The 27,206-nt window shown below is 46.1% G+C and overlaps 3 protein-coding genes across 3 annotated transcripts; 1 reads left to right on the top strand and 2 right to left on the bottom strand.

The window, feature by feature from the left end:
- The first annotated feature begins 220 nt into the window (after nucleotides 1–220).
- Nucleotides 221–3,138, top strand: LOC100191990 (Protein NRT1/ PTR FAMILY 3.1). Its single transcript, NM_001348733.1, has 4 exons — nucleotides 221–366; nucleotides 460–677; nucleotides 793–1,361; nucleotides 1,905–3,138. The coding sequence occupies exons 1-4, from the start codon at nucleotides 294–296 to the stop codon at nucleotides 2,827–2,829; spliced, it is 1,785 nt and encodes a 594-aa protein (NP_001335662.1). The 5' UTR covers nucleotides 221–293; the 3' UTR covers nucleotides 2,830–3,138.
- A 252-nt stretch (nucleotides 3,139–3,390) lies between these two features.
- Nucleotides 3,391–4,035, bottom strand: LOC103638230 (acylphosphatase-1-like). Its single transcript, NM_001328617.1, has one exon. The coding sequence runs from the start codon at nucleotides 3,927–3,929 to the stop codon at nucleotides 3,585–3,587; it is 345 nt and encodes a 114-aa protein (NP_001315546.1). The 5' UTR covers nucleotides 3,930–4,035; the 3' UTR covers nucleotides 3,391–3,584.
- Nucleotides 4,036–5,764: 1,729 nt separating this feature from the next.
- LOC100280786 (acylphosphatase) lies at nucleotides 5,765–6,658 on the bottom strand. The gene has a single exon (NM_001153707.2). It carries the CDS (start codon nucleotides 6,570–6,572, stop codon nucleotides 6,165–6,167), a length of 408 nt encoding a protein of 135 aa, NP_001147179.2. The 5' UTR covers nucleotides 6,573–6,658; the 3' UTR covers nucleotides 5,765–6,164.
- Nucleotides 6,659–27,206: the final 20,548 nt, after the last annotated feature.

Raw genomic sequence — 27,206 nt, forward strand, 5'->3', positions numbered from 1 at the left:
ATCATAAGAAAAGGAGCCATTCACCTGCACTAAAAGTTATGGGACAAAATAAAAATAATAAAGAATAATAGTGGAGGGTGTTATTTGTAGCATATATAAAGCAACAAGAAACGTGAAATTCAAAATAAATGATGATGATTTAATATGTGTACTAAATAAGCACATGATATGTTTTCATAAATAAGTGGAGCGGAGATGGCCAGGCAGCTAGGGACGCTAGGCACCGTTGTGGCTGTGCGGAACTGCACAAGAGCGTTTCGCCTCGGCCACCACGAACGGAGAAGGCGGCAGCCATGGCCATGGAGGAAGCGGGGAAGATGACATGCAGGAAGAAGGGTGGTCTGAGAACAATGCCCTTCATCTTCGGTAAGCGAGTTTACTAACCAACAGGTGCTGTTTTTGCTGGGAGCCTTGATCTCAATTGGTTTAATTTTTGCGTTTGCACTTCCGCCCGCGCAGCAAACGAGGTGGCGGAGAAGCTCGCCGTGGTGGGTTTCTCGACCAACATGCTGACGTACCTGACCACTCAGCTGCACATGCCGCTGGCGAAGGCCGCCACCACGCTCACCAACTTCGGCGGCACCTCCGCCGCGACGCCCCTCATCGGTGCCTTCCTCGCCGACGCCTGCATCGGCCGGTTCTGGACCATCGCCGCCGCGTCCGTCGTCTACCAAGCCGTACGTGCACTGTGGAACCCTCTTGCCAAGAAATGCATACAGCATACGTCGTGGGCGTGGTGAACTGCGCGCGGCTGCGAGTGAATGAATGATCACTGACGTCCGTCGCGCACAGGGCATGGCGCTCCTGACGGTGTCAGCGGCGCTGCCGCGGTTCCGGCCGGCGCCGTGCAAGCCCGGCGGCGCGGTGGCATGCCAGGAGGCCGCGCCGTGGCAGCTGGCGGTGCTGTACGTGTCCCTGCTCCTGAACGCGGTGGGCGCGGGCGGGTACCGCCCCTGCATCGTGGCGTTCGGGGCGGACCAGTTCGACGAGTCGCGGGCGGCGGAGCGCGCGCGGAGCTGGGGCTTCTTCAACTGGTACTACTTCTGCAACGGCGCGTCCATGCTGCTGGCCGTCACGGCGGTGGTGTACGTGCAGGACAACGTGGGCTGGGGCTGGGGCCTCGGCGTGCCGGCCTTCTGCATGGGCGTCTCCGTCGCCGCCTTCGTGGCCGGGTACCCGATGTACCGGAGGCTGGAGCCCGCGGGGAGCCCGTTCACGCGGCTCGCGCAGGTTGTCGTCGCCGCTGTCAAGAAGCGGCGGCTGCCGGCGGCGGACGTCGACCCCGCGTTGCTGTACGAGGACGACGAGCTCGACGCGCCCATCTCCATGTACGGCAAGCTTGTGCACACGGATCAGCTCAGGTACCTTGGTCCCGCTGCCTAACTCTGCTACCGGCTCTGTTCTTTCACTGCCGACTGCAGTGCACTGCACTGGTAAGGATCGGGGCCCATTTTTTGTGGTGGTTTGACTGGATGGACTGCCGACAACCGACAACCCATAAGAAATTGCCAAGAAAGGATCACGGACAGGGTAGATCCAATCACAAGGCCATGTGAAGTGGCGCCGAAAATGGACAAGTCCGCAACGGTACAATTTCTCGTGTTGTCCGGTCTTGACTTGGACACTGAGAGAAGAAGATCATAACGCACGGGTCCACGTTTGTTTGCTCAAGCAAGCGTGATTGCAGTCTCGGTTAATTGTCACTTGTCAATGGTGGATACACCCTATCCTGAAATTCGTCGTGGACACTCAACAGGGAGTCATATTCTAAGCTGTATTTTTCTGTGAAATTAAACTTGTCACTATGGATCAAACATAAATTAGTCTGAATCATGGATCAGATTCGAATTTTCGATAGTATAAACTGCCACTCCAAATTTAAGTTCAACTGACACCGTTTGCAGCTTCTTTGACCGCGCGGCGATCGTCACCGACGGCGACCTGGTCACGCTGACGGACGCGGACTCCGGCAAGCCGTCGACGGCCCCCGTCCCGGACCTGTGGCGCCTGAGCACCGTGCACCGCGTGGAGGAGCTCAAGTCGGTGATCCGCATGGGTCCTATCTGGGCGGCGGGCATCCTGGTGATCACGGGGTCGTCGACGCAGAACACCTTCTCCCTGCAGCAGGCGAGCACCATGGACCGCCGCCTCGCGCCGGGCCTCTCCACGTTCGAGATCCCCGCGGGGTCCATGACCGTCTTCGGGCTGCTGGCCATGCTCTTCACCCTCTTCGTCTACGACCGCGCGCTCATCCGCGTGGCGCGCCGCTTCACGGGGCTGGACCGCGGCATCTCCTTCCTGCACCGCATGGGCGTCGGCTTCGCCATCAGCGTGCTCGCCACCCTGGTCGCCGGCTTCGTGGAGCGGCACCGCAGGGACGCGGCGGCGGCGGCCGGCGCCACGGACGCCGGCACGTCCCCGCTGTCGGCCTACTGGCTGGTGCCGCAGTACGCGCTGCACGGCGTGGCCGAGGCGTTCACCTCCGTGGGGCACCTCGAGTTCATGTACGACCAGGCGCCCGAGAGCATGCGCAGCACGGCGACGGCGCTCTTCTGGCTGTCCATCTCGCTGGGAAGCTACGCGAGCACGCTGCTGGTGGACGCTGTGCACCGCTGGAGCGCGGGGCCCGGCGGCGCCAACTGGCTGCCGGACAACATCAATCACGGCAAGCTGGATTACTTTTACTGGGTCGTCACGGTACTGCAGGTCATGAACCTGGTGTACTACGCCATTTGCGCCAAGCGGTTCACGTTCAAGCCAGTGCAGCTCCACAAGAAAGAGGAAGAAGAAGGCGGCAAGGCACTTGTGGAGTTGCAAGAGAAGGTTTAATTTGAGCAGCATGCACTTTCAGCTATGTGCAGGTACATGTCTAATAGAAAGGAAGTACTCATCAGTGCTAGGAAGATCCTCAGAAAAACTCCCAAGGTATTACTATATAAATCTATGTGAGCATCTTCCCCTGTATTAGTCAAGTAGATCAAGAATGCAGGAAGGTTGTTCAGGCAAGCAACCTCAGAAATTGTCAAGGATCACATGACAGCTTTGTGGATGGCAGAAGCTATCTGGTCTGGTCCTGAGACTTGGCACAGGTGCAAAACACAACTGACTATATTTGTAATTAGAAAGCAGGCACGAGGCACATGTCTGAACTCTGAAACTTGACGTTAATGCACAGTACTCCCTCCGTTTCTTTTTATTAGTCGCTGGATAGTGCAAAACGGAGGGAGTACTGTATAAGACTCTGTTTGTACATTAGGATCTAGGGATAAACACAGAGAGGCAACAGTCTTCGAAAGTTGTCACGCAACACATTTCTCAGTGACAGAAATATTTCGATCTGAATCCTGGCATAGCTTATTAATATTCCGACTTGGACACTAGGTAGTAAGGAAACAGGTTTATACCCACAATCTGGCATGAATTCCAACCCAAGCAGATAGCAAAGCTTTTCAGGAATTCAGGTAAACAGACTACGGTACATTAGATGTCGCCTCTGATCTTTAATCGCAGATTCGCAGTAGTAGTGCACGAATAGACCGTTCAAGACCGCGCGGCGAGACGCGAACCTGTCGCGGGACGGGGGGTCAGACGGTGAACTTGATCTCGAAGCCGGTGGACGGATCCACGGGCTCGGCCGTGGACGGGACGACGGCGGTGACGGTGGCGGCTGGGGGGCCGACGGGGAGGCGGCGGGTTATCATGTCTTCGATCTTCGCGGGGTCTCCGGAGAGGAGGGCCTCCACACTGCCGTCACGGCGGTTGCGGACCCAGCCGGCGAGGCCGAGCGACTCGGCCGTGGACGCAGTCCAGTCGCGGAACCCCACCCCCGTGACGCGCCCCTTCACCACCACGCGGACTGCCTTCCGTGCGGGCTCCGGCTGCGGCGCGGATGGTGGCGTGGCGGCATCGGGATCGGCGGAGGACGCCATGGCGCGGTGGTGCTGGTACGGTTGTGGACTTGTGGAAGCAGCGAGACTGGAGACCGGAGACGGAGAGGGACGAGACGAGACGAGACGGCTGAAGCAAGGAACTGCTGGAACATTTTGGAAAGTCAAGGCCTGCCCTAGTAGGACAACCCAAGCCCGGCCCAAAAAAAATCGTGACCCTGCGCGGCTGGGTCGCACTCGCGGCTCGTGGCAGAGGCTGTGATGGGCTACAGTTGTGGGCTTTTTAACCTTCTTTTAAAAATGTGTTATTATTTTTCTATATTCGTAGTGTCCCTTTTCCATGGTTACTTCTCTCCAGCATTGCTACATATATTTCTTGCCTTTCGGCTTCTGTCTTTTCTATGCGTTGATGTGCATTATTTCCATTTGCATGTGCATCTTCAACATGAGTCCTCCAATTACTCTGCATCGAAGGCCATCTCCGTATCAGTGCACACCATAATCATGCATGCATATCCTCAATATTGTCTAAGAAAAACAATCTTGTGAGGCAGCAGCACCAAAATGTTTGTTGTGACACTTGACAACAAAACCCATCGTTGCTATAGATACAAATTATATATGCAGTATGTGTGTGCTTTGCACCTATAAACATCACCTCTTCGTCATTATTATTAAGCTAATGGCCTTCTTGTTCCTTTTTAGGTTGTATTGTTTCTTTGGTTTGGATTATATTATTACAATGTGCTGTACTGCGGAAATGCATACGTTGCATTAGATTTATGATCATAAAATGACATCACATCGTCCAACAAAGACCTTTAGGGACACCAATACATAGCAAAAACAATGTGCAATAGTAGTAGAAAGAGAGACAGTAAAAGGTCGATGTTGATACGAGAAAAGATAGCAAAACAGATTTGAAAGGAATAAATATAACTAAAGACTTAGCCTTTAATAGGAGCACATAAAAACGGTTATCCAATCTTGACTTGTGACTTATGTCAGGTTTCAACCCTAGTCTATGAATCTTGACTTGTGACTTATGTTGAGTTTCAACTCTAATCTACCCTCAATTTGTCTATAACTAAAAGACATAGGCTATCCATGTGTATGAACCTTAGATTTGTGGATTCTGTTGGACTAGCCTACTTTAATTTACTTGTGGAACTAAAAGACTTTATCTTTGTTGTTGCGTTGTAATATCATTCTTCTATTGCTATAGTAATGGCTTTTATTCAAGAGACCCTTTATTTCATTTCTTTAAAGGCATGTAGTTTATACAAGTTAAAAAAAATACAATAGCTCTAGGTGATAGTTCCCTGTGTAAGATTTCAGAAATTGTTCAGAAAAGACACAGAATGTATACCAAGTAGTGTTAGGAAGACACTGGACATTACTTATACACCAAGTAATGTTAGAAAGACACTGGAGATTACTTGGGTGAGATATTGCTTCTCTTGTTGTAGCTATTGGCTTAGATCTCTTAAGTTCCAAGCTATGCAAATCAAGCACATCAACTTCCTAAATGAATACGGAAACATGAGTTAGTGACAAGAGAGAAAATTATTCTATGTGAAAAAATTAAAAAAGAATGACCATCGCATTATTGGTTTCACTAAAATTGAATCTAATTTACCAAGTATTTAACGACTCTATTTCTACATGAGATTTTAAAATAAGCTAAGCACAACAACTCTTGAAATCCAGGAAAAATCTCTCAAGTGTCCAGTTTAATCAATGTACTAATAGAAAAAGTAAGTAAAAGGTTTCTAAGTTGGAGTAAAATTCATATGTTGCATCACCAGCAACAGATGCAACAAATGACCAGGGCAGCAGGACATCGATGATCCTCTTGATCTGTCGTGAACGTAGCGTGAACACTAGGCAATCTCCATAGTTTTTTTTTTGAAACAATCCATAGAAATATTAAAGCAAAGTAAGCGCAAATAAGCCGTACATAACCGTTTCTCTCGGAACATAGTAGATAATTACAGGCACGGCATAGTTGTCAGAAACACCACAGTTCACAGGTCTGCATAAGACATGATCACAAGAACCGAGTGTATCGAGCAGTCACAATCCTTGTCCACTCATCGAAGCAGCTCCTCGTCAAGATTGAGATTATTTGATTCAACACCATAAATTAGCGCTAGCAATCTCCAGGAAAAGAATGTACGTGTTCTTCAGTGTTCTTCAGTAGATTGATTACCACAGGCGAGTGGCGCCGCTCGCCAATGACCACGCCCCACGGATGGCCGATGAACCAGCCATAAATCAGGCGGTGGGCTTGCGGTGGAAGCCATCGTCGGGGGAGACCGGTTCAGCGGGGGAGGGTACAACAGCGGTGACGACGGCGGCGGGCGGGCCGACGGGGATCCGCCGGGACACCATCTCGTCCACCTTGTCCGGGTCCCCGGAGAGTAGCGCCTCCACGGTGCCGTCGCGGCGGTTGCGGACCCACCCGGCGAGCCCCAGGGAGCGCGCCATCTCCACGGTCCAGTCCCGGAAGAAGACGCCCTGCACGCGTCCCTTCACCACCACGCGCACCGCCTTGGTGGGAGAAGACTGCTGCATCGGCGGGTCGCTTGGGGCGCCCGTGCATGCCGCCATGGCACGGCGGGGTGCGGTGGCGGTGAAGGGGCGAAGGAAGCGGGGGCCGGTGGCGGAGCTGGAGGGGAACATTCTGGAGCAGGCGAGCAGCAGGAAGAATGCGATGCTGGTTGGAACCACGGACTCACTCGGAGGCTCGGAGCCAGTCCGAGTCTGAGTGTCTGACGGTCTGGTGGGCGCCTGGGCGGTGGCTGTGGACCGAAGGCCGAGCCAACATTCGAGTTGGGCTAAAACCCAGACGTGAATACTCGTGGACCGCGTAGAGATCTGAGAGGATCGTTGTATTTTCTCGCCCGTTAGGATTTGGCAATTTTTATTTATACTAATAATTACTCTTTTCGACAAAAAATATTAGTCGTTTTAGCTCTTAATTTTATGACTATATTCAAATGAATAGAAATAAATCTAGACATATATAGAAAACATCTACACTAAGTATTGTATTAATCTATTAAAATTTTAAAACGACAAATATTTTGGAACGGATGTCCTATAATTTAGGCACATATACCAATTAAGTTCGGTTGGATCCTTAGAATTAAATTTTATTCAATTGAACTAACATTGTTTTATGCGGAATATATTTTTGTACGATTGTTGGCCATATGAGAAAATATTCAGATGTTTTATATTTGTATTACAAATGAGCGAGTCGAAGAACGTGCTATAAATTGCAGAGTAGAAACATAGTTTGTAGATACATAAAATCAATTTCCATCCTTCCACTATATTTCAATTTCCAAGCATGTTTGTTTGTCCTCTGTTCTTATGAAGATAAAGTCAATCTGAGTACAGTGACTACTATGGTCACTAAATGGGATTCTCTCTTTCTAAAGAAAGGCATTGGCTATCAAAAAGTCAAAAGTTACTACAAAGTCTAAGATTTCCTCTCTCCCTCCTCCAAAACCTCCATGAACCACCTCGAAATATGTACTTGCTATACCTACATGCCCATTGAGATCTATGAAAAACTTCTTACTAATAGGTGTAGCTCTAACCATGATGTTTAAGTCTTTCTAAAATAATCTCTTACCACTGTCACTGTGGCCTACTTAGGGTATATACGCTAATTATGTTTAAGACCAAATCAGACATGATAAGCTTGACTAAGATAATCAAAAGAACATTTGGGGCTACTGTGTTTCTGTCCCTAGATGGAAGTGCAACTATGATTTTACACTAAAAATCAACTTTATGATTTTGGGCCTCCTTTTTTTAAATGGAGAACTGAAGGAAACAGGTGACGCCTAAGGGGGTGAATTAGGACTTCTAAAACATTCACTAAACTAGGCTACAAATAAATCCCTAGATCAAAACCTATGCAAATAATCAAACTAGAATGTGCAAACTAGACTTTGTCTAAGTGTTGCTATCTCTACCGCAATGTCTAAGTTTCAATCCTAAACAATATAAGTATAAAGATAAGGTTGAAACTTAAATGCTTAATATAAATGCGGAAGCTAAAGAGCAAGGTAGAGATGCAAACTCTCGTGAATGACGTCGGTATTTTTACCGAGGTATCCGGAACCACGCAAGGTCCCGACTAATCCTCGTTGGTGCCCCTACGCAAAGGGAAGCCCACACGAGGGCGAAGCACCACGGTCGAGTAACTCGGTAGAGAGCCACGGGTGAAAGTCGCCTAGAGGGGGGTGAATAGGCAAATCTGAAATTTATAAAGTTTAAGCACAACTACAAGCCGGGGTTAGCGTTAGAAATATAATCGAGTCCGAAAGAGAGGGCGAAAAAATAAATCACAAGCAAATAGCGAGAGTGACACGATGATTTGTTTTACCGAGGTTCGGTTCTTTCAAACCTACTCCCCGTTGAGGTGGTCACAAAGACTGGGTCTCTTTCAACCCTTTCCCTCTCTCAAACGGTCACTTAGACCGAGTGAGCTTTTCTCCTCAATCAATTGGGACACTTAGTCTCCACAAGGACCACCACACAATTGGTGTCTCTTGCTTTTATTACAAAGATCTTGGGAACAAGAAATGGGGAAGAAGAAAAGTGATCCAAGCGCAAGAGCTCAAAGAACACGGGCAAAACTCTCTCTTCTAGTCACTAATTGATTTGAGTGGAATTGGGACCTGGAGAGGTTTTGATTCAATCTAATTGTGTCTTGTATTGAATGCACTAGCTCTTGTATTGAATGTGTTGGCTGAAAACTTGGATGCCTTGAAGTGTGGTGGTTGGGGGGTATTTATAGCCCCAACCACCAAAGTGGTCGTTGGGGAGGCTGTCTGTCGACGGGCACACCGGACAGTCCGGTGCGCCATCGGACACTGTCCGGTGCGCCAGCCACGTCACCCAACCGTTGGCGTTCGACCGTTGGAGCTCTGATATGTGGGGCCACCGGACAGTCCGGTGGTGCACCAGACAGTCACTGTTCACTGTCCGATGCGCCTTCTGGCGCCTGCTCTGACTCTGTGCGCGTTGTCCGCGCACTATAGCTTCACTGTCACTTTTGTAGACGACCGTTGGTGCTGTAGCCGTTACTCTGCATGGCACAGCGGACAGTCCGGTGCTACACCAGACAGTCCGGTGAATTATAGCGGAGTGGCTCCCCTGAGAGCACCTAGAGGGGGGTGAATAGGTGATCCTGTAAAATTCAACAACTAATAGCCACAAAACTTGGTTAAGAGTTAGAATGATAAAACCAAGTGGCTATAGATCAAGATCTTGTGAGTCACAATACTCACACAGAAAAGCAATCACAAGAGACACGTGAGTTATCCCGTGGTTCGGCCAAGTATAACACTTGCCTACTTCCACGTTGTGGCGTCCCAATGGACGAGGGTTGCACTCAACCCCTTTCAAGTGATCCAATGATCAACTTGAATACCGCGGAGTTCTTCTTTCTTATACTTTCTCCCGTTTGCGAGGAATCTCCACAACTTCGAGCCTCTCGCCCTTACAATTGATGATCACAAAGAAGCACAGAAGTAAGGGAGGGAAGAGCAACACACACAAGACTCAAAGCCAGAGCACAATCACGCACACAAGCCACAACTTGAGCTCAAAACACAACTCAAGGAGTTCTCTACTCAATTGGAGCTCAAGTCACTATCTCAAAGAATCAAATGCGCGAGAATGGAGTCTTGATGCTTAGGAATGATCAAAGAATGTTTAGATGACTCCTCCATGCGCCTAGGGGTCCCTTTTATAGCTCCAAGGCAGCTAGGAACCGTTGGAGGCAATCTTGGAAGGCTAATCTTGCCTTCTGTCGGGTGGCGCACCGGACAGTCCGGTGCACCACCGGACAAGCACTGTAGCATGTCCGGTGCGGATCTCCTTCCTAATTTGGCGCAGCCGACCGTTGCAACTGTGGTGTCGGTTGGTGCACCGGACACTGTCCGGTGCACACCGGATAGTCCGGTGCCCCTTCCGACCGTTGGAGCGGGCCACGTGTCGCCCGCGGATTTGGCGGTCGACCGTTGCGCTTACGGCCGTTGGCTCACCGGACAGTCCGGTGCACCACTGGACAGTCCGGTGAATTTTAGTCGTACAACGTTGAACGTTTCCCGAGAGCGACGACTTCCCCGCGGATGACTCACCGGACAGTCCGGTGCACCACCGGACAGTCCGGTGATTTATAGCCGTACGCCGCCGTCGAATCTCGAGAGCGGCCTGTTCACCGAGACATGTCTGGCGCACCGGACAGTCCGGTGCACCCAGACCGAGCAGGAGTTGGCTGTACACAACCAACTCTTTTCCAATTGCTTTTTCCTTGTTTCTAGCACTTAGGTAACTTCTTTAGTACCCAAAACAAATATACTAAGTCTAGAAACATACCTTCTTTGTTGATTTGCACTTCATTCATCATTTGGCATATAATAACCCAATCAATGTGTGTTGGACACTTAATCACCAAAATATACTAGAAATAGCCCAAGGGCACATTTCCCTTTCAATCTCCCCCTTTTTGGTGATTTATGCCAACACATCAAAAAGCAACAAATGGAAGTGCAACATCAATGCAATTGAGAACAAAAATAGTCTTTGACAAGATTTGACATATTTGGATCGTTCTTTGCCACCACTTGGTTTGTTTTTGCAAATCAAATTCATTTTCTTATCTCTAGGTCAAACACACTTGTTTGGGCACAAAGAGAGATAATCCAAGAGTAAAAATGATTTAAGTGCCAAAAACTCCCCTTTTTCCCATAATCAAACATTCTCCCCACAAGAGACCAAATTTTGACAAATCTAAAGTTCTAACTCTACAATTTTCAAAATTCTCAAGTGGTAGCTGATCCATTTGCTTTGGCCTTAATTTCTCCCCCTTTGGCAAGAAGCACCAAAACGGAATCATTCTTGGCCCTTTAACCTCATTGCCTCACCAAAAATGTCAATTAAGAACATAAAGGCAATAGGAGCTTAAGAATGAACTTGGAGGTTTGTACACTAATACCGGAGTGCAGTGGAAGTCTTTGCATGGTCCAAGTTCACCTTTCCCTTTCAATTCACCTTTGAGACTACATGAAGTGAACTCAAGCACAAATGTTAGTCTCAAAGGGTCAAGTTTTAGCACTTCTCCCCCTAAATATGTGCATCATTCACATATGGACTTGTGAGGTCCGGGGATCCCTTGCACAACTTGAGCACCATACATAAACAACAAATTTCATAAATGCATAAAGTAACTTGATCAAATGCATAAAACACATGTATGCTATAAATCAATCCAAGTTACGCGAATCGAAGACATTTAGCTCACTACGCAGCCTGCAAAAGGTTTTCTCATCTAAAGGCTTGGTAAAGATATCGGCTAGCTGGTTCTCGGTGCTAATATAGAACACTTCGATATCTCCCTTTTGCTGGTGGTCTCTCAAAAAGTGATGTCGGATGTCTATGTGCTTAGTGCGGCTGTGTTCAACAGGATTATCCGCCATGCGGATTGCACTCTCATTGTCACATAGGAGTGAGACTTTGCTCAGATTGTAGCCAAAGTCCTGGAGGGTTTGCCTCATCCAAAGTAGTTGCGCGCAACACTGTCCTGCGGCAACATACTCGGCCTCAGCGGTGGATAGGGCAACGGAGGTTTGTTTCTTAGAACTCCAAGACACCAGGGACCTTCCTAGGAATTGGCACGTCCCTGATGTACTCTTCCTATGAACCTTGCATCCAGCATAATCGGAGTTTGAATATCCAATCAAGTCAAAGGTAGACCCCTTTGGATACCAGATCCCGAAGCAAGGCGTAGCAACTAAATACCTAAGGCCACAAGGTGACACTCCCTTGGATCGGATTGAAATCTAGCACACATGCATATGCTAAGCATAATATCCGGTCTACTAGCACATAAATAGAGCAATGAACCTATCATGGACCGGTATGCCTTTTGATCAATGGACTTACCTCCTTTGTTGAGGTCGATGTGTCCGTCGGTTCCCATTGGTGTCTTCGCGGGGCTTGGCGTCCTTCATCCCGAACCGCTTGATCAAGTCTTACATGTACTTCATTTGGGAGATGATGGTGCCGTCATTGAGTTGCTTCACTTAGAACCCAAGGAAGTAGTTCAACTCGCCCATCATCAACATCTCAAATTTCTGTGTCATCACCCTGCTAAACTCCTCACAAGACTTTTGGTTAGTAGAACCAAATATTATGTCATCGACATAAATTTGGCACACAAATAGGTCACCATCACACGTCTTGGTGAAAAGAGTTGGATCGGCTTTCCCAACCTTGAAAGCATTAGCAATTAGAAAATCTCTAAGGCATTCATACCATGCTCTTGGGGCTTGCTTAAGTCCATACAGCGCCTTAGAGAGCTTACACACATAGTCGGGGTACCGTTCATCCTCAAAGCCAGGGGGTTGCTCCACATACACTTCCTCCTTGATTGGCCCATTGAGGAAAGCGCTCTTCACATCCATTTGGAACAGCCTGAAAGAGTGGTGAGCGGCATAGGCTAACAATATGCGAATAGACTCTAGCCTAGCCACAAGAGCAAAAGTCTCCTCAAAATCCAAACCTGCGACTTGGGCATAACCTTTTGCCACAAGTCGAGCCTTGTTCCTTGTCACCACCCCATGCTCGTCTTGCTTATTTCGGAACACCCACTTGGTTCCCACAACGTTTTGCTTGGGACGTGGCACCAGGCTCCAAACTTCATTCCTCTTGAAGTTGTTGAGCTCTTCCTGCATGGCCAACACCCAGTCCAGATCTTGCAAGGCCTCTTCTACCCTGAAAGGCTCAATAGAAGAGACAAACGAGTAATGCTCACAAAAGTTAGCTAATCTTGAGCGAGTAGTTACTCCCTTGCTTATATCACCCAGAATCTGATCGACGGGATGATTCCTTTGAATCGTCGCTCGGATTTGAGTTGGAGGGGCCCGTGGTGCTTCTTCCTCCATAACTTGATCTTCTTGTGCTCCCCCTTGATCACACGCCTCCTCTTGAAGAACCTGTTCATCATCTTGAGTAGGGGGTGCACCATTGTTGAGGAAGAAGGTTGATCCTGCACTTGGTGTTCCTGTGGTCGCACATCTCCAATCGCCATGGTGCGAATTGCGGCTGTTGGAACATCATCTTCATCTACATCGTCAAGATCAACTTGCTCCCTTGGAGAGCCATTAGTCTCATCAAATACAACGTCGCTAGAGACTTCAACCAAACCCGATGATTTGTTGAAGACTCTATACACCTTTGTATTTGAGTCATAACCTAGTAAAAACCCTTCTACAGCTTTGGGAGCAAATTTAGAGTTTCTACCTTTCTTCACTAGAATGTAACATTTACTCCCAAATACACGAAAGTATGAAACGTTGGGTTTGTTACCGGTTAGAAGTTCATACGAGGTCTTCTTGAGGAGGCGATGAAGGTAGAGTCGGTTTATGGCATGGCAAGCTGTGTTCACAGCTTCCGACCAAAACGGCTCCTACGTCTTGAATTCTCCAAGCATCGTCCTCGCCATGTCGATAAGCGTCCTGTTCTTCCTCTCTACCACACCGTTTTGCTGAGGTGTGTAGGGAGCGGAGAACTCGTGCTTGATCCCTTTCTCCTCAAGGTACTCCTCCACTTATAAGTTCTTGAACTCGGACCCGTTGTCGCTTCTTATCTTTTTCACCTTGAGCTCAAATTCGTTTTGAGCCCGTCTTAGAAAGCGCTTGAGGGTCCCTTGGGTTTCTGATTTATCCTGCAAAAAGAATACCCAAGTGAAGCGGGAAAAATCATCAACAATAACAAGACCATACTTACTTCCCCCGATGCTAAGGTAAGCAACCGGTCCGAAGAGGTCCATATGTAGTAGCTCTAGAGGTCTTGATGTTGTCATCACATTCTTGTTGTGATGAGTTCTCCCCACTTGCTTTCCTGCCTGGCAAGTTGCACAAGGTCTATCTTTTTCGAAACACACATTTGTTAGTCCTAACACATGTTCTCCCTTTAGAAGTTTGTGGAGGTTCTTCATCCCAACATGTGCTAGACGACGATGCCACAACCAGCCCATGCTAGTCTTAGCTATTAAGCATGCATTTAGATCGGCCTCCTCTTTTGAAAAATCAACTAAGTAGAGTTTGCCATCTAATACACCCTTAAATGCTAGTGAACCATCACTCCTTCTAAAGACAGACACATCAGCATTTGTAAATAGACAATTGTAGCCCATGTGGCACAATTGACTAACAGACAAAAGATTGTAGCCTAGCGACTCTACTAAAAATACATTAGAGATAGAGTGCTCATTTGTAATGGCAATCTTGCCCAAGCCTTTGACTTTGCCTTGGTTCCCATCTCCAAAGATAATCGTATCCTGGGAATCCTTGTTCTTGACGTAGGAGGTGAACATCTTCTTCTCCCCCGTCATGTGGTTTATGCATCCGCTGTCGATAATCCAGCTTGAGCCCCCGGATGCATAAACCTGCAAGGCAAATTAGGCTTGGGTTTTAGGTACCCAACTCTTGTTGGGTCCTATAAGGTTAGTTACAATAGTCTTTGGCACCCAAATGCAAGTTTTGTCTCCCTTGCACTTGGCCCCCAACTTCCTAGCAATCACTTTTTTATTCTTACAACAAATTGCAAAAGAAGTATTGCAAGCATGGTAAATTGTAGAAGGTTCATTACATACTTTCCTAGGGACATGAACAACATTTTTCTTAGGCATATTTCTACCATGCACAAAAGAAGAACTTGAAGCAATCATAGCATTTGAATCATAAGCATAACTCCTATGAGCATTTTTAGAAAATTTTCTATCACTATAGATGAAAGCATGATTCTTTTGAGCATTATTTGCCATAGGGGCCTTCCCTTTCTCCTTGGCGGGAATGGGAGCTCTTTGGCTTGTTAAGTTCTTGGCTTCCTTTCGAAAGCCAAGCCCATCCTTAATAGAGGAGTGTCTACCAACAGTGTAGGCATCCCTTGCAAATTTTAGCTTGTCAAAATCAACCTTGCAAGTCTTAAGTTGAGCATTAAGACTTGCAACTTCATCATTTAATTTAGTAATGGATGCAAGATGTTCGTTACAAGCATTAATATCAAAATCCTTGCACCTATTACAGATTACGACATGTTCCACACATGAACTAGATTTATTAGCTACTTCTAACTTGGCATTTAAATCATCATTCAAAATCTTTAAACTAGAAATTGATTCATGGCACACAGATAATTCAGAGGATAGAATTTCATTCCTTTTAGTTTCTAAAGCAAGAGATTTTTGTACACTAACAAATTTATCATGCTCTTCATACAAAATGTCTTCTTGCTTCTCTAAAAGTCTATCCTTTTCATTTAAAGCATCAATTAACTCATTAATTTTATCTACTTTTGATCTATCTAAACCCTTAAACAATTCAGTATAGTCTACTTCATCATCACTAGATTCATCATCGCTTGAAGTAGTATACTTAGGAGTTTCTCGAACGCTTACCTTTTTCTCCTTTGCCATGAGGCAGGTGTGGCGTTCGTTGGGGAAGAGAGAAGACTTGTTGAAGGCTGAGGCAGCGAGTCCTTCGTCGGCGGAATCGGAAGACGAGCAGTCCGAGTCCCATTCCTTTCCGATGTGTGCCTCGCCCTTTGCCTTCCTATAGCTCTTTTTCTTCTCTTTCTTCCCGCCCTTTCCTTGTTCCTAGTCACTAGAGTTATCGGGACAGTTTGCTATAAAATGACCAGTCTTACCGCACTTGAAGCAGGAGCGCTTTCCCTTTGCTTTGTTCTTGTTAGGGTACTCCTTGCGTCCTTTCAATGCGGTCTTGAAGTGCTTTATGATTAGGGCCATCTCATCCTCGTTTAGCCCGGCCGCCTCAACTTGTGCCACCTTGCTAGGTAGCGCCTCTCGACTGCTTGTTGCTTTGAGAGCAACGGTTTGAGGCTCGTAGACGGGTAGAGGACCATTGAGAGCATCATCAACGTATCGCGCTTCCTTCACCATCATCCACCCGCTTACAAACTTCCCAAGAATCTCCTCGGGAGTCATCTTTGTGTACCTAGGATTATCACGGATTAAGTTCACAAGATGAGGGTCAATGACAGTAAAAGACATGAGCATAAGTCGGACGACATCGTGGTCCGTCCATCTCGTGCTTACATAGCTCCTGATCTTGTTGACCAGGGTCTTGAGCCTGTTGTACGTTTGTGTTGGCTCCTCTCCCCTGATCATGGCAAACCTTCCTAGCTCGCCTTCCACCAACTCCATTTTGGTGATCATGGTGGTGTCGTTCCCCTCATGCGAGATTTTGAGGGTGTCCCATATTTGCTTGGCGTTGTCCAAGCCGCTCACCTTGTTATATTCATCCCTACATAACGATGCTAACAAAACAGTGGTAGCTTGTGCATTTTATGAATTTGTTCGTTAATGAATACAGGGGTATCCGTATTATCAAATTGCATTCCATTCTCAACTATCTCCCAAATACTAGGATGGAGAGAAAAAAGGTGACTACGCATTTTGTGATTCCAAAAAGCGTAGTCCTCTCCATCAAAGTGTGGAGGTTTACCGAGAGGAATAGAAAGCAAATGGGCATTGGAATTATATGGAATACGAGAATAATCAAATGAAAAATTTGAGTTAACCAGTTTCTTTTTCTCGTTGTAGTCGTCATCTCTTGGGGAAGAAGAAGACTCGTCGCTGTCGTAGTAGATGATCTTCTTGATGCGCCTCTTCTTCTTCCCGTCCTTCTTCTTATGACTTGAGCCAGAGTCAGTGGGCTTGTCGTCCCTCGGCTCGTTGAGGAAGGACTCCTTCTCCTTGTCGTTGACCACCATCCCCTTTCCCTTAGGATCCATATCTTTGGGCGATTAGTCCCTTTCGTGAAGAGAACGGCTCCGATACCAATTGAGAGCACCTAGAGGGGGGTGAATAGGTGATCCTGTAAAATTCAACAACTAATAGCCACAAAACTTGGTTAAGTGTTAGAATGATAAAACCAAGTGGCTATAGATCAAGTTCTTGTGAGTCACAATAATCACACAGAAAAGCAATCACAAGAGACACGTGAGTTATCCCGTGGTTCGGCCAAGTATAACACTTGCCTACTTCCACGTTGTGGCGTCCCAATGGACGAGGGTTGCACTCAACCCCTTTCAAGTGATCCAATGATCAACTTGAATACCACAGAGTTCTTCTTTCTTATACTTTCTCCCGTTTGTGAGGAATCTCCACAACTTGCAGCCTCTCGCCCTTACAATTGATGATCACAAAGAAGCACGGAAGTAAGGGAGGGAAGAGCAACACACACAAGACTCAAAACCAGAGCACAATCACGCACACAAGCCACAACTTGAGCTCAAAACACAACTCAAGGAGTTCTCTACTCAATTGGAGCTCAAGTCACTATCTCAAAGAATCAAATGCGCGAGAATGGAGTCTTGGTGCTTAGGAATGATCAAAGAATGCTTAGATGACTCCTCCATGCGCCTAGGGGTCCCTTTTATAGCCCCAAGGCAGCTAGGAGCCATTGGAGGCAATCTTGGAAGGCTAATCTTGCCTTCTGTCGGGTGGCGCACCGGACAGTCCGGTACACCATCGGACAGGCACTGTAGCATGTCCGGTGCGGTTCTCCTTCCTAATTTGGCGCAGCCGACGTTGCAACTGTGGCGTCGGTTGGCGCACCGGACACTGTCCGGTGCCCACCGGACAGTCCGGTGCCCCTTCCGACCGTTGGAGCGGGCCACGCGTCGCCCGCGGATTTGGCGGCCGACCATTGCGCTGGCGGCCGTTGGCTCACCGGACAGTCCGGTGAATTTTAGCCGTACGCCGTTGAACGTTTCCCGAGAGCGACGACTTCCCCACGGACGACTCACCGGACAGTCCGGTGCACCACCAGACAGTCCGGTGATTTATAGCCGTACGCCGCCGTTGAATCCCGAGAGCGGTCTGTTCACCGAGACATGTCTGGCACACCACCGGACAGTCCGGTGCACCCAGACCGAGCAGGAGCCAACTCTTTTCCAATTGCTTTATCCTTGTTTCTAGCACTTAGGTAACTTCATTAGTACCCAAAACAAATGTACTAAGTCTAGAAACATACCTTCTTTGTTGATTTGCACTTCATTCATCATTTGGCATATAATAACCCACTCAATGTGTGTTGGACACTTAATCACCAAACTATACTAGAAATAGCCCAAGGGCACATTTCTCTTTCATCCCCAAATTCCCAAAGCTGAGTAGTTTAGGTTGATTCACCCTGGTGCACCGGACAGTCCGGTGTGCCAGACCAGGGCAGCCTTCGGTTTTCTTTTGCTCCTTTCTTTTGAACTCAATCTTGGACTTTTTATTAGTTTGTGTTGAACCTTTTGCACCTGTAGAACTTATAATCTAGATCAAACTAGTTAGTCCAATTATTTGTGTTGGGCAATTCAACACCTAAAATTATTTAGGAAAAGGTTTGACCTTATTTCCCTTTCAATCTCCCCCTTTTTGGTGATTGATGCCAACACAAACCAAAGCAAATATATAAGTGCAGAATTGAACTAGTTTGCATAAGGTAAGTGCAAAGGTTACTTGGAATTAAACCAATTTATACATTCATAGGATATTCATGGATTGCTTTATTTCTTTTAACATTTTGTACCACGCTTGCACCACTTGTTTTGTTTTTGCAAATTCTTTGTGAAATTATTTTCAAAAACATTTTGCAAATAGTCAAAGGTATATGAATAAAATTTTGAGAGGCATTTTTAAGATTTGAAATTTTCTCCCCCTGTTTCAAATGCTTTTCCTTTGACTAAACAAAACTCCCCCTTAATGAAATTCTCCTCTTAGTATTCAAGAGGGCTTTACAAATTGAAAGAAGATCAAATATTTTAGATACCAATTTTTGTAAACCTCTTCTTTAAAATATATCATTTGAGATATAATTTCTTTGAGGAATACTAATTCGAAAAATACCAATTGAAAACAACTTTCCGAAAATTTTTGAAATTGGTGTGGTGGTGCGGTCCTTTTGCTTTGGGCTAATACACTCTCCCCCTTTAGCATTAATCGCCAAAAACGGAGTCTTTAGAGCCCTTTTTCAAACTATCTCCCCCTTTGGCAAATAATATACGAGTGAAGGATTATACCAAAGTGAAGAGCGATGCGGAGTGACGGCGAAGGGTAGATAACATGATGGAGTGGTGTAGAAGCTTGTCTTCGCCGAAGACTTCAATTCCCTTTCAATCTATGACTTAGCATGAAATACACTTGAAGAACACATTAGTTATAGCAAATGAAAGAGATATGATCAAAGGTATATAAATGAGCTATGTGTGCAAAGTATCAATCAAAATTCCTAGAATCAAGAATGTTTAGCTCATGCCTAAGTTTGGTAAAGTTTTCTCATCTAGTGGTTTGGTAAAGATATCGGCTAATTGTTCTTTGGTGCTAACATAAGCAATCTCGATATCCCCCCTTTGTTGGTGATCTCTCAAAAAGTGATACTGAATGGCTATGTGCTTAGTGCGGCTGTGCTCAACGGGATTATCCGCCATGCGGATTGCACTCTCATTATCACATAGGAGAGGGACTTTGGTTAATTTGTAGCCATAGTCCCTAAGGGTTTGCCTCATCCAAAGCAATTGCGCGCAACAATGGCATGCGGCAATGTACTCGGCTTCGGTGGTAGAAGGAGCTATAGAATTTTGTTTCTTTGAATCCCAAGACACCAGGGATCTTCCCAAGAACTGACAAATCCCTGATGTGCTCTTTCTATCAATTTTACACCCTGCCCAATTAAATCAAAACTGGATCCCTTGAGGTACCAAAGACCAAACTTAGGAGTATGAACTAAATATCTCAAGATTCGTTTTACGACCCTAAGGTGAACTTCCTTAGGATCGGCTTGGAATCTTGCACACATGCATACAGAAAGCATAATATCCGGTCGAGACGCACATAAATACAGTAGAGATCCTATCATCGACTGGTATACCTTTTGATCTACGGATTTACCTCCCGTGTCGAGGTCGAGATGCCCATTGGTTCCCATGGGTGTTTTGATGGGCTTGGCATCCTTCATCCCAAACTTGGTGAGTATGTCTTGAATGTACTTTGTTTGGCTGATGAAGGTGCCCTCTTGAAGTTGCTTGACTTGAAATCCTAAAAAATACTTCAAATCCCCCATCATAGACATCTCGAATTTTGGAATCATGATCCTACTAAACTCTTCACAAGTAGATTTGTTAGTAGACCCAAATATGATATCATCAACATAAATTTGGCATACAAACAAATCATTTACAATTGTTTTAGTAAAGAGAGTAGGATCAGCTTTGCCGACCTTGAAGCCATTAGCAATAAGGAAATCTCTTAGACATTCATACCATGCTCTTGGGGCTTGCTTGAGCCCATAAAGCGCCTTAGAGAGTTTGTAAACATGGTTAGGGTACTCACTATCTTCAAAGCCGGGAGGTTGCTCAACATAGACCTCCTCCTTGATTGGTCCATTGAGGAAGGCACTTTTCATGTCCATTTGATAGAGCTTAAAGCCATGGTAAGTAGCATAGGCAAGTAAAATACGAATTGACTCAAGCCTGGCTACGGGTGCATAGGTTTCACCGAAATCCAAACCTTCGACTTGTGAATATCCCTTGGCTACAAGTCGGGCTTTGTTCCTTGTCACCACACCATGCTCATCTTGCTTGTTGCGGAAGACCCACTTGGTTCCTAATTAGGACGTGGAACGAGATGCCATACCTCATTTCTCGTGAAGTTGTTGAGTTCCTCTTGCATTGCCAACACCCAATCCGAATCTCTTAATGCGTCTTCCACCCTGTATGGCTCAATAGAAGACACAAAAGAGTAATGTTCACAAAAATGAGCGACACGAGATCGAGTGGTTACCCCCTTATAAATATCGCCGAGGATGGAGTTCACGGGGTGATCTCGTTGTATCGCTTGGTGGACTCTTGGGTGTGGCGGTCTTGGACCCTCATCATCTTCCTTGTCTTGATCATTGGCATCTCCCCCTTGATCATTGTCCTCCTCTTGAGGTGGCTCATCTTCTTGATCTTCATTTTCATCCTCTTGTGCTTGATCCTCACCTTGAGTTGGTGGAGATGCTTGTAAGGAAGATGATGATTGATCTTGTGCTTGTGGAGGCTCTTCGGATTCCTTAGGACACACATCCCCAATGGACATGTTCCTTAGTGCGACGCATGGAGCCTCTTCATCTTCTAGCTCATCAAGATCAACTTGCTCTACTTGAGAGCCGTTAGTCTCATCAAACACAATGTCACAAGAAACTTCAACTAGTCCAGTGGACTTGTTAAAGACTATATATGCCCTTGTGTTTGAATCATAACCAAGTAAAAAGCCTTCTACAGCCTTAGGAGCAAATTTAGATTTTCTACCTCTTTTATCAAGAATAAAGCATTTGCTACCAAAGACTCTAAAATATGAAACATTGGGCTTTTTACCGATTAGGAGTTCATATGATGTCTTCTTGAGGATTCGGTGAAGGTAGAGACGGTTGATGGCGTAGCAAGCGGTGTTGATTGCTTCCGCCCAAAACTGGTCCGAAGTCTTGTACTCATCAAGCATGGTCCTTGCCATGTCAAGTAGAGTTCTATTCTTCCTCTCCACTACACCATTTTGTTGTGGCGTGTAGGGATAAGAGAACTCATGCTTGATGCTCTCGTCCTCAAGAAAGCCTTCAATTTGAGAGTTCTTGAACTCCGTCCCGTTGTCGCTTCTAATCTTTTTGATCCTTAAGCCGAACTCATTTTGAGCCCGTCTCAAGAATCCTTTTAAGGTCTCTTGGGTTTGAGATTTATCCTGCAAAAAGAACACCCAAGTGAAGCGAGAATAATCATCCACAATAACTAGACAGTACTTACTCCTGTCGATGCTTATGTAAGCAATCGGGCTGAATAGATCCATGTGGAGTAGCTCAAGCGGCCTGTCAGTCGTCATGATGTTCTTGTGTGGATGATGAACACCAACTTACTTCCCTGCTTGACATGCGCTACAAATCTTGTCTTTCTCAAAATGAACATTTGTTAGTCCTAAAATGTGTTCTCCCTTTAGAAGCTTGTGAAGATTCTTCATCCCAACATGGGCTAGTCGGCGATGCCAGAGCCAACCCATATTAGTCTTACCAATTAAGCAAGTGTCGAGTTCAGCTCTATTGAAATCAACTAAGTATAGCTGACCTTCTAACACTCCCTTAAATGCTATTGAATCATCACTTCTTCTAAAGACAGTAACACCTACATCAGTAAATAGACAGTTGTAGCCCATATTGCATAATTGAGAAACAGAGAGCAAATTGTAATCTAAAGAATCTACAAGAAAAACATTGGAAATAGAATGGTTAGGTGATATAGCAATTTTACTAAGTCCTTTGACCAAACCTTGATTTCCATCCCCGAATGTGATAGCTCTTTGGGGATCATAGTTTTTCTCATAGGAGAACATCCTTTTCTCCCCGGTCATGTGGTTTGTGCACCCGCTATCAATTATCCAACTTGAGCCCCCAGATGCATAAACCTACAAAACAAGTTTAGGCCTTGTTCTTAGGTACCCAAATGGTCTTGGGTCCTTTGACATTAGAAACAAGCACCTTGGGTACCCAAACACAAGTCTTTGAGCCTTTGTGTTTGGCCCCAACATATTTGGCAACTACTTTGCCTGATTTGTTAGTTAAAACATATGAAGCATCAAAGGTCTTAAATGAAATGTTATGGTCATTTGATGCAATAGGAGTTTTCTTTTTAGGCAATTTAACATGAGTGGATTGCCTAGAACTAGATGCCTCACTCTTATACATAAAAGCATGATGAGAGCCAGAGTGAGACTTCCTAGAATGAATTCTCCTAATTTTTGCTCGGGATAACCAGCAGGGTATAAAATGTAACCCTCGTTATCCTGAGCCATGGGAGCCTTACCCTTAACAAAATTAGACAATCTTTTAGGGGCATTAAGATTGACATTGTCTCCCTGTTGGAAGCCAATGCCACCCTTAATCCCAGGGCGTCTCCCATTATAGAGCATGCTTCTAGCAAATTTAAATTTTTCATTTTCTAAGTCATGCTCATTAATTTTAGCACTAAGTTGAGCTATGTGATCATTTTGTTGTTTAATTAAGGCTAGGTGATCATGAATAGCATCAATATTAATGTCTCTACATCTAGTACAAATAGTAACATGCTCAATGGTAGATGTAGAGGGTTTGCAAACATTTAATTCATCAATCTTAGCATGTAACATGACATTTTCATTTCTAAGATTGGAAACAATATCATTGCAAACATTTAAATTCTTAGCCTTAGCAATTAATTTATCATTCTCAGTTTTAAGGCTAGAAATTGATTCATTTAATTTGTCAATCTTAGCAAGTAAACTAGCATTATCATTTTTAAGATTGGCAAAAGAATCATCACAAACATTTAACTTTTCAACCTTAGCAATCAATTTAGCATTCTCAAATCTAAGGTTGGAAATAGTGTCATGGCAAGTGCTTAGCTCACTAGTTAATTTTTCACATTTTTCTACTTTTTGAGCATAAGCATTTTTAACCTTAACATGCTTCTTGTTTTCTTTAATAAGGAAGTCCTCTTGGCTATCCAAGAGTTCATCCTTCTCATGAATAGCACCTATCAACTCATTTAATTTTTCCTTTTGTTGCATGTTTAGGTTGGCAAAAAGGGCAAGTAAATTATCCTCATCATCACTAGAGTTCTCCTCATCACTAGATGTTGCATATTTAGTGGAGGCTCTAGATTTTACCTTCTTTTTGTCGTCCTTTCCCATGAGGCACTTGTGGCCGACGTTGGGGAAGAGAAGGCCCTTGTTGACGGCGATGTTGGCGGCATCCTCGTCGGAGGAGGAGTCGGTGGAGCTCTCATCGGAGTCCCACTCCCGACAAACATGGGCATCGCCGCCCTTCTTCTTGTAATACTTCTTCTCCTTCCTTCTTCCCTTCTTATAGTCGCCCCTGTCACTATCACTTGATAATGGACATTTAGCAATGAAATGACCAGGCTTACCACACTTGTAGCAAACTTTCTTGGAGCGGGGCTTGAAGTCCTTCCCCTCCTTTGCTTGAGGATTTGGCGAAAGCTCTTGATGATGAGCGCCATTTCCTCGTTGTCGAGCTTGGAGGCGTCGATGGGGAGTCTACTTGATGTAGACTTTTATTTCTTCTCCTCCGTTGCTTTGAAGGCAACGGGCTGCACCTCGGGTGTGGAGGAGGCGCCTCGCTCGATGATTTGTTTGGAGCCTTTGATCATCAACTCAAACTCACAAACTTCCCTATAACCTCCTCAGAAGACATTAGCTTGTATCTAGGATCACCACGAATTAATTGAACTTGTGTAGGATTGAGAAATACAAGTGATCTTAGAATAACCTTGACCATTTCATTGTCATCCCATTTTGTGCTCCCGATGTTGCGCACTTGGTTCACCAAGGTCTTGAGCCGGTTGTACATGGCTTGTGGCTCCTCTCCTTGGTTGAGCAAAAATCGACCGAGCTCCCCCTCGATCATTTCCATCTTGGTGATCTTGGTCACCTCGTCTCCTTCGTGCGCGGTCTTTAGTACGTCTCAAATCTCTTTGGCACTTTTCAACTCTTGCACCTTATTATACTCCTCTCGACTTAGAGAGGTGAGAAGTATAGTAGTTGCTTGGGAATTGAAGTGTTGGATTTGGGCGACTTCGTCCGCATCATAATCTTCATCCCCCACGGATGGTACCTGTGCTCCAAATTCAACAATGTCCCATATGCTTGTGTGGAGTGAGGTTAGGTGATATTTCATCATTTCACTCCACCTAGAATAATCTTCACCATTAAAAGTCGGTGGTTTGCCTAATGGAACGGAAAGTAATGGAGTATGTTTGAAAATGCGAGGGTAGCATAAGGGGATCTTACTAAACTTCTTGCGCTCATGGCACTTAGAAGTGACGGACGGCGTGTCGGAGCCGGAGGTGGAAGGCGACGAAGAGTCGGTCTCATAGTAGACCACCTTCTTAATTTTCTTCTTCTTGTCGCCACTCCAGTGTGATTTGATGGGGAGAGGTGATTCCTCCCTTTTGTTGCTAGACTCTCCCGATGGAGCTTTCCCGTGGCTTGTGGCGGGCTTCTCGCCGGTCACCATCTCCTTATTAAAGTGAGCTCCCGACATCACTTCGAGTGGTTAGGCTCTAATGAAGTACCAGGCTCTGATACCAATTGAAAGTCGCCTAGAGGGGGTGAATAGGCAAATCTGAAATTTATAAAGTTTAAGCACAACTACAAGCCGGGGTTAGCGTTAGAAATATAATTGAGTCCGAAAGAGAGGGCGAAAAACAAATCACAAGCAAATAGCGAGAGTGACACGATGATTTGTTTTACCGAGGTTCGGTTCTTGCAAACCTACTCCCCGTTGAGGTGGTCACAAAGACCGGGTCTCTTTCAACCCTTTCCCTCTCTTAAACGGTCACTTAGACCGAGTGAGCTTTTCTCCTCAATCAATTAGGACACTTAGTCCCCACAAGGACCACCACACAATTGGTGTCTCTTGCTTTGATTACAAAGATCTTGGGAACAAGAAATGGGGAAGAAGAAAAGCGATCCAAGCGCAAGAACTCAAAGAACACGGGAAAAACTCTCTCTTCTAGTCACTAATTGCTTTGAGTGGAATTGGGACTTGGAGAGGTTTTGATTCAATCTAATTGTGTCTTGTATAGAATGCACTAGCTCTTATATTGAATGTGTTGGCTGAAAACTTGGATGCCTTGAAGTGTGATGGTTGGGGGGTATTTGTAGCCCCAACCACCAAAGTGGTCGTTGGGGAGGCTGTCTGTCGACGGGCGAACCAGACAGTCCGGTGCGCCACCGGATACTGTCCGGTGCGCCAGCCACGTCACCCAACTGTTGGGGTTCGACCGTTGGAGCTCTGACATGTGGGGCCACCGGATAGTCCGGTGGTGCACCAGACAGTCACTGTTCACTGCCCGGTGCACCTTCTAGCGCCTGCTCTGACTCTGCGCGCGCTGTCCGTGCACTGTAGCTTCACTGTCACTTTTGCATACGACCGTTGGCGCTGTAGCCGTTACTCCGCATGGCACACCGGACAGTCTGGTGCTACACCGGACAGTCCAATGAATTATAGCGGGTGGCTCCCTTAATTCTCGAAGCTGAGTAGTTCAGGTTGATTCACCCTAGTGCACCGGACACTGTCCGGTGGCACACCGGACAGTCCGGTGCGCCAAACCAAGGCAGCCTTCGGTTTTCTTTTGCTCCTTTCTTTTGAACTCAATCTTGGACTTTTTATTGGTTTGTGTTGAACCTTTTGCACCTGTAGAACTTATAATCTAGAGCAAACTAGTTAGTCCAATTCTTTGTGTTGGGCAATTCAACCACTAAAATTATTTAGGAAAAGGTTTGACCCTATTTCCCTTTCAGCGGGCCTTCTCCACGCGCAAGTGGTGCTCCGTTTCTGGCTCCTCTTGGACGCTCCCCGCCATCTCCACTATCGAGCTTCAGGCTGAAAACACTGTGGGCCTCATTCCCTCCGGTACACGGTGGTGGTCGTGACAAAAACGCGGTTGTCACAGTCTCGCAAGGCTCTCGCCTCACTCGGTACAATTACAACGACTTGCGCAAGAGCCAAGGGGTTGTATGGTTTTTCTAAACTCACTCAACTAACTATGATTCACCTAGAGCAAGCGCTAAAGCGGTCTAACTAACATAAGCACTTCGCAAAGCATCTACGTTAATCACCGAGTGATTCTATTAAGCACTTAGGTGTATGAGCTCTTGGAAATGTCTACTATATGCCTTGGTATGTTGCTTGGGCTCCCACTCATTGGAATGGTCGGTTGGGGGTGTATTTATAGCCCCCAACATAAAACTAGTCGTTGGAGAAAAACTGTTGCTCTCTGCGGCACACCGGACAGTCTGATGCCCCTGTCCGATGCGCCTAACCGTTGGATCTGACACCACAGGTGACTATTGGCGCGCAGGTTTTTCACACCGGACAGTCCAATGGTCTTTTCTCCACAGTGTCACCTGGAACTAGCCATTGGGCTACTGTTCCCTGTTGCACCGAACAGTCCGGCATGTGACACCGGATAGTCTGGTGCTCCAGACCAGACAGTCTGCCGTGGCAACACTTCCTTCGATTATTGGACTTCACTTGATCTTCATAATGCTTATTGTAGAGAGATAGAATTGGGAAGGCACCACACCCAATTAGGGGGGTGATCTCTCATATATATAGCCAAGGTAACTTGGAGTACAAGTATACAATCTCCTAAACAGGGAAAGCTATATGCTTATACAAGGAAGACTATAAT

Source organism: Zea mays, chromosome 9 (assembly GCF_902167145.1).
Source record: "Zea mays cultivar B73 chromosome 9, Zm-B73-REFERENCE-NAM-5.0, whole genome shotgun sequence".
Taxonomy (NCBI): domain Eukaryota; kingdom Viridiplantae; phylum Streptophyta; class Magnoliopsida; order Poales; family Poaceae; genus Zea; species Zea mays.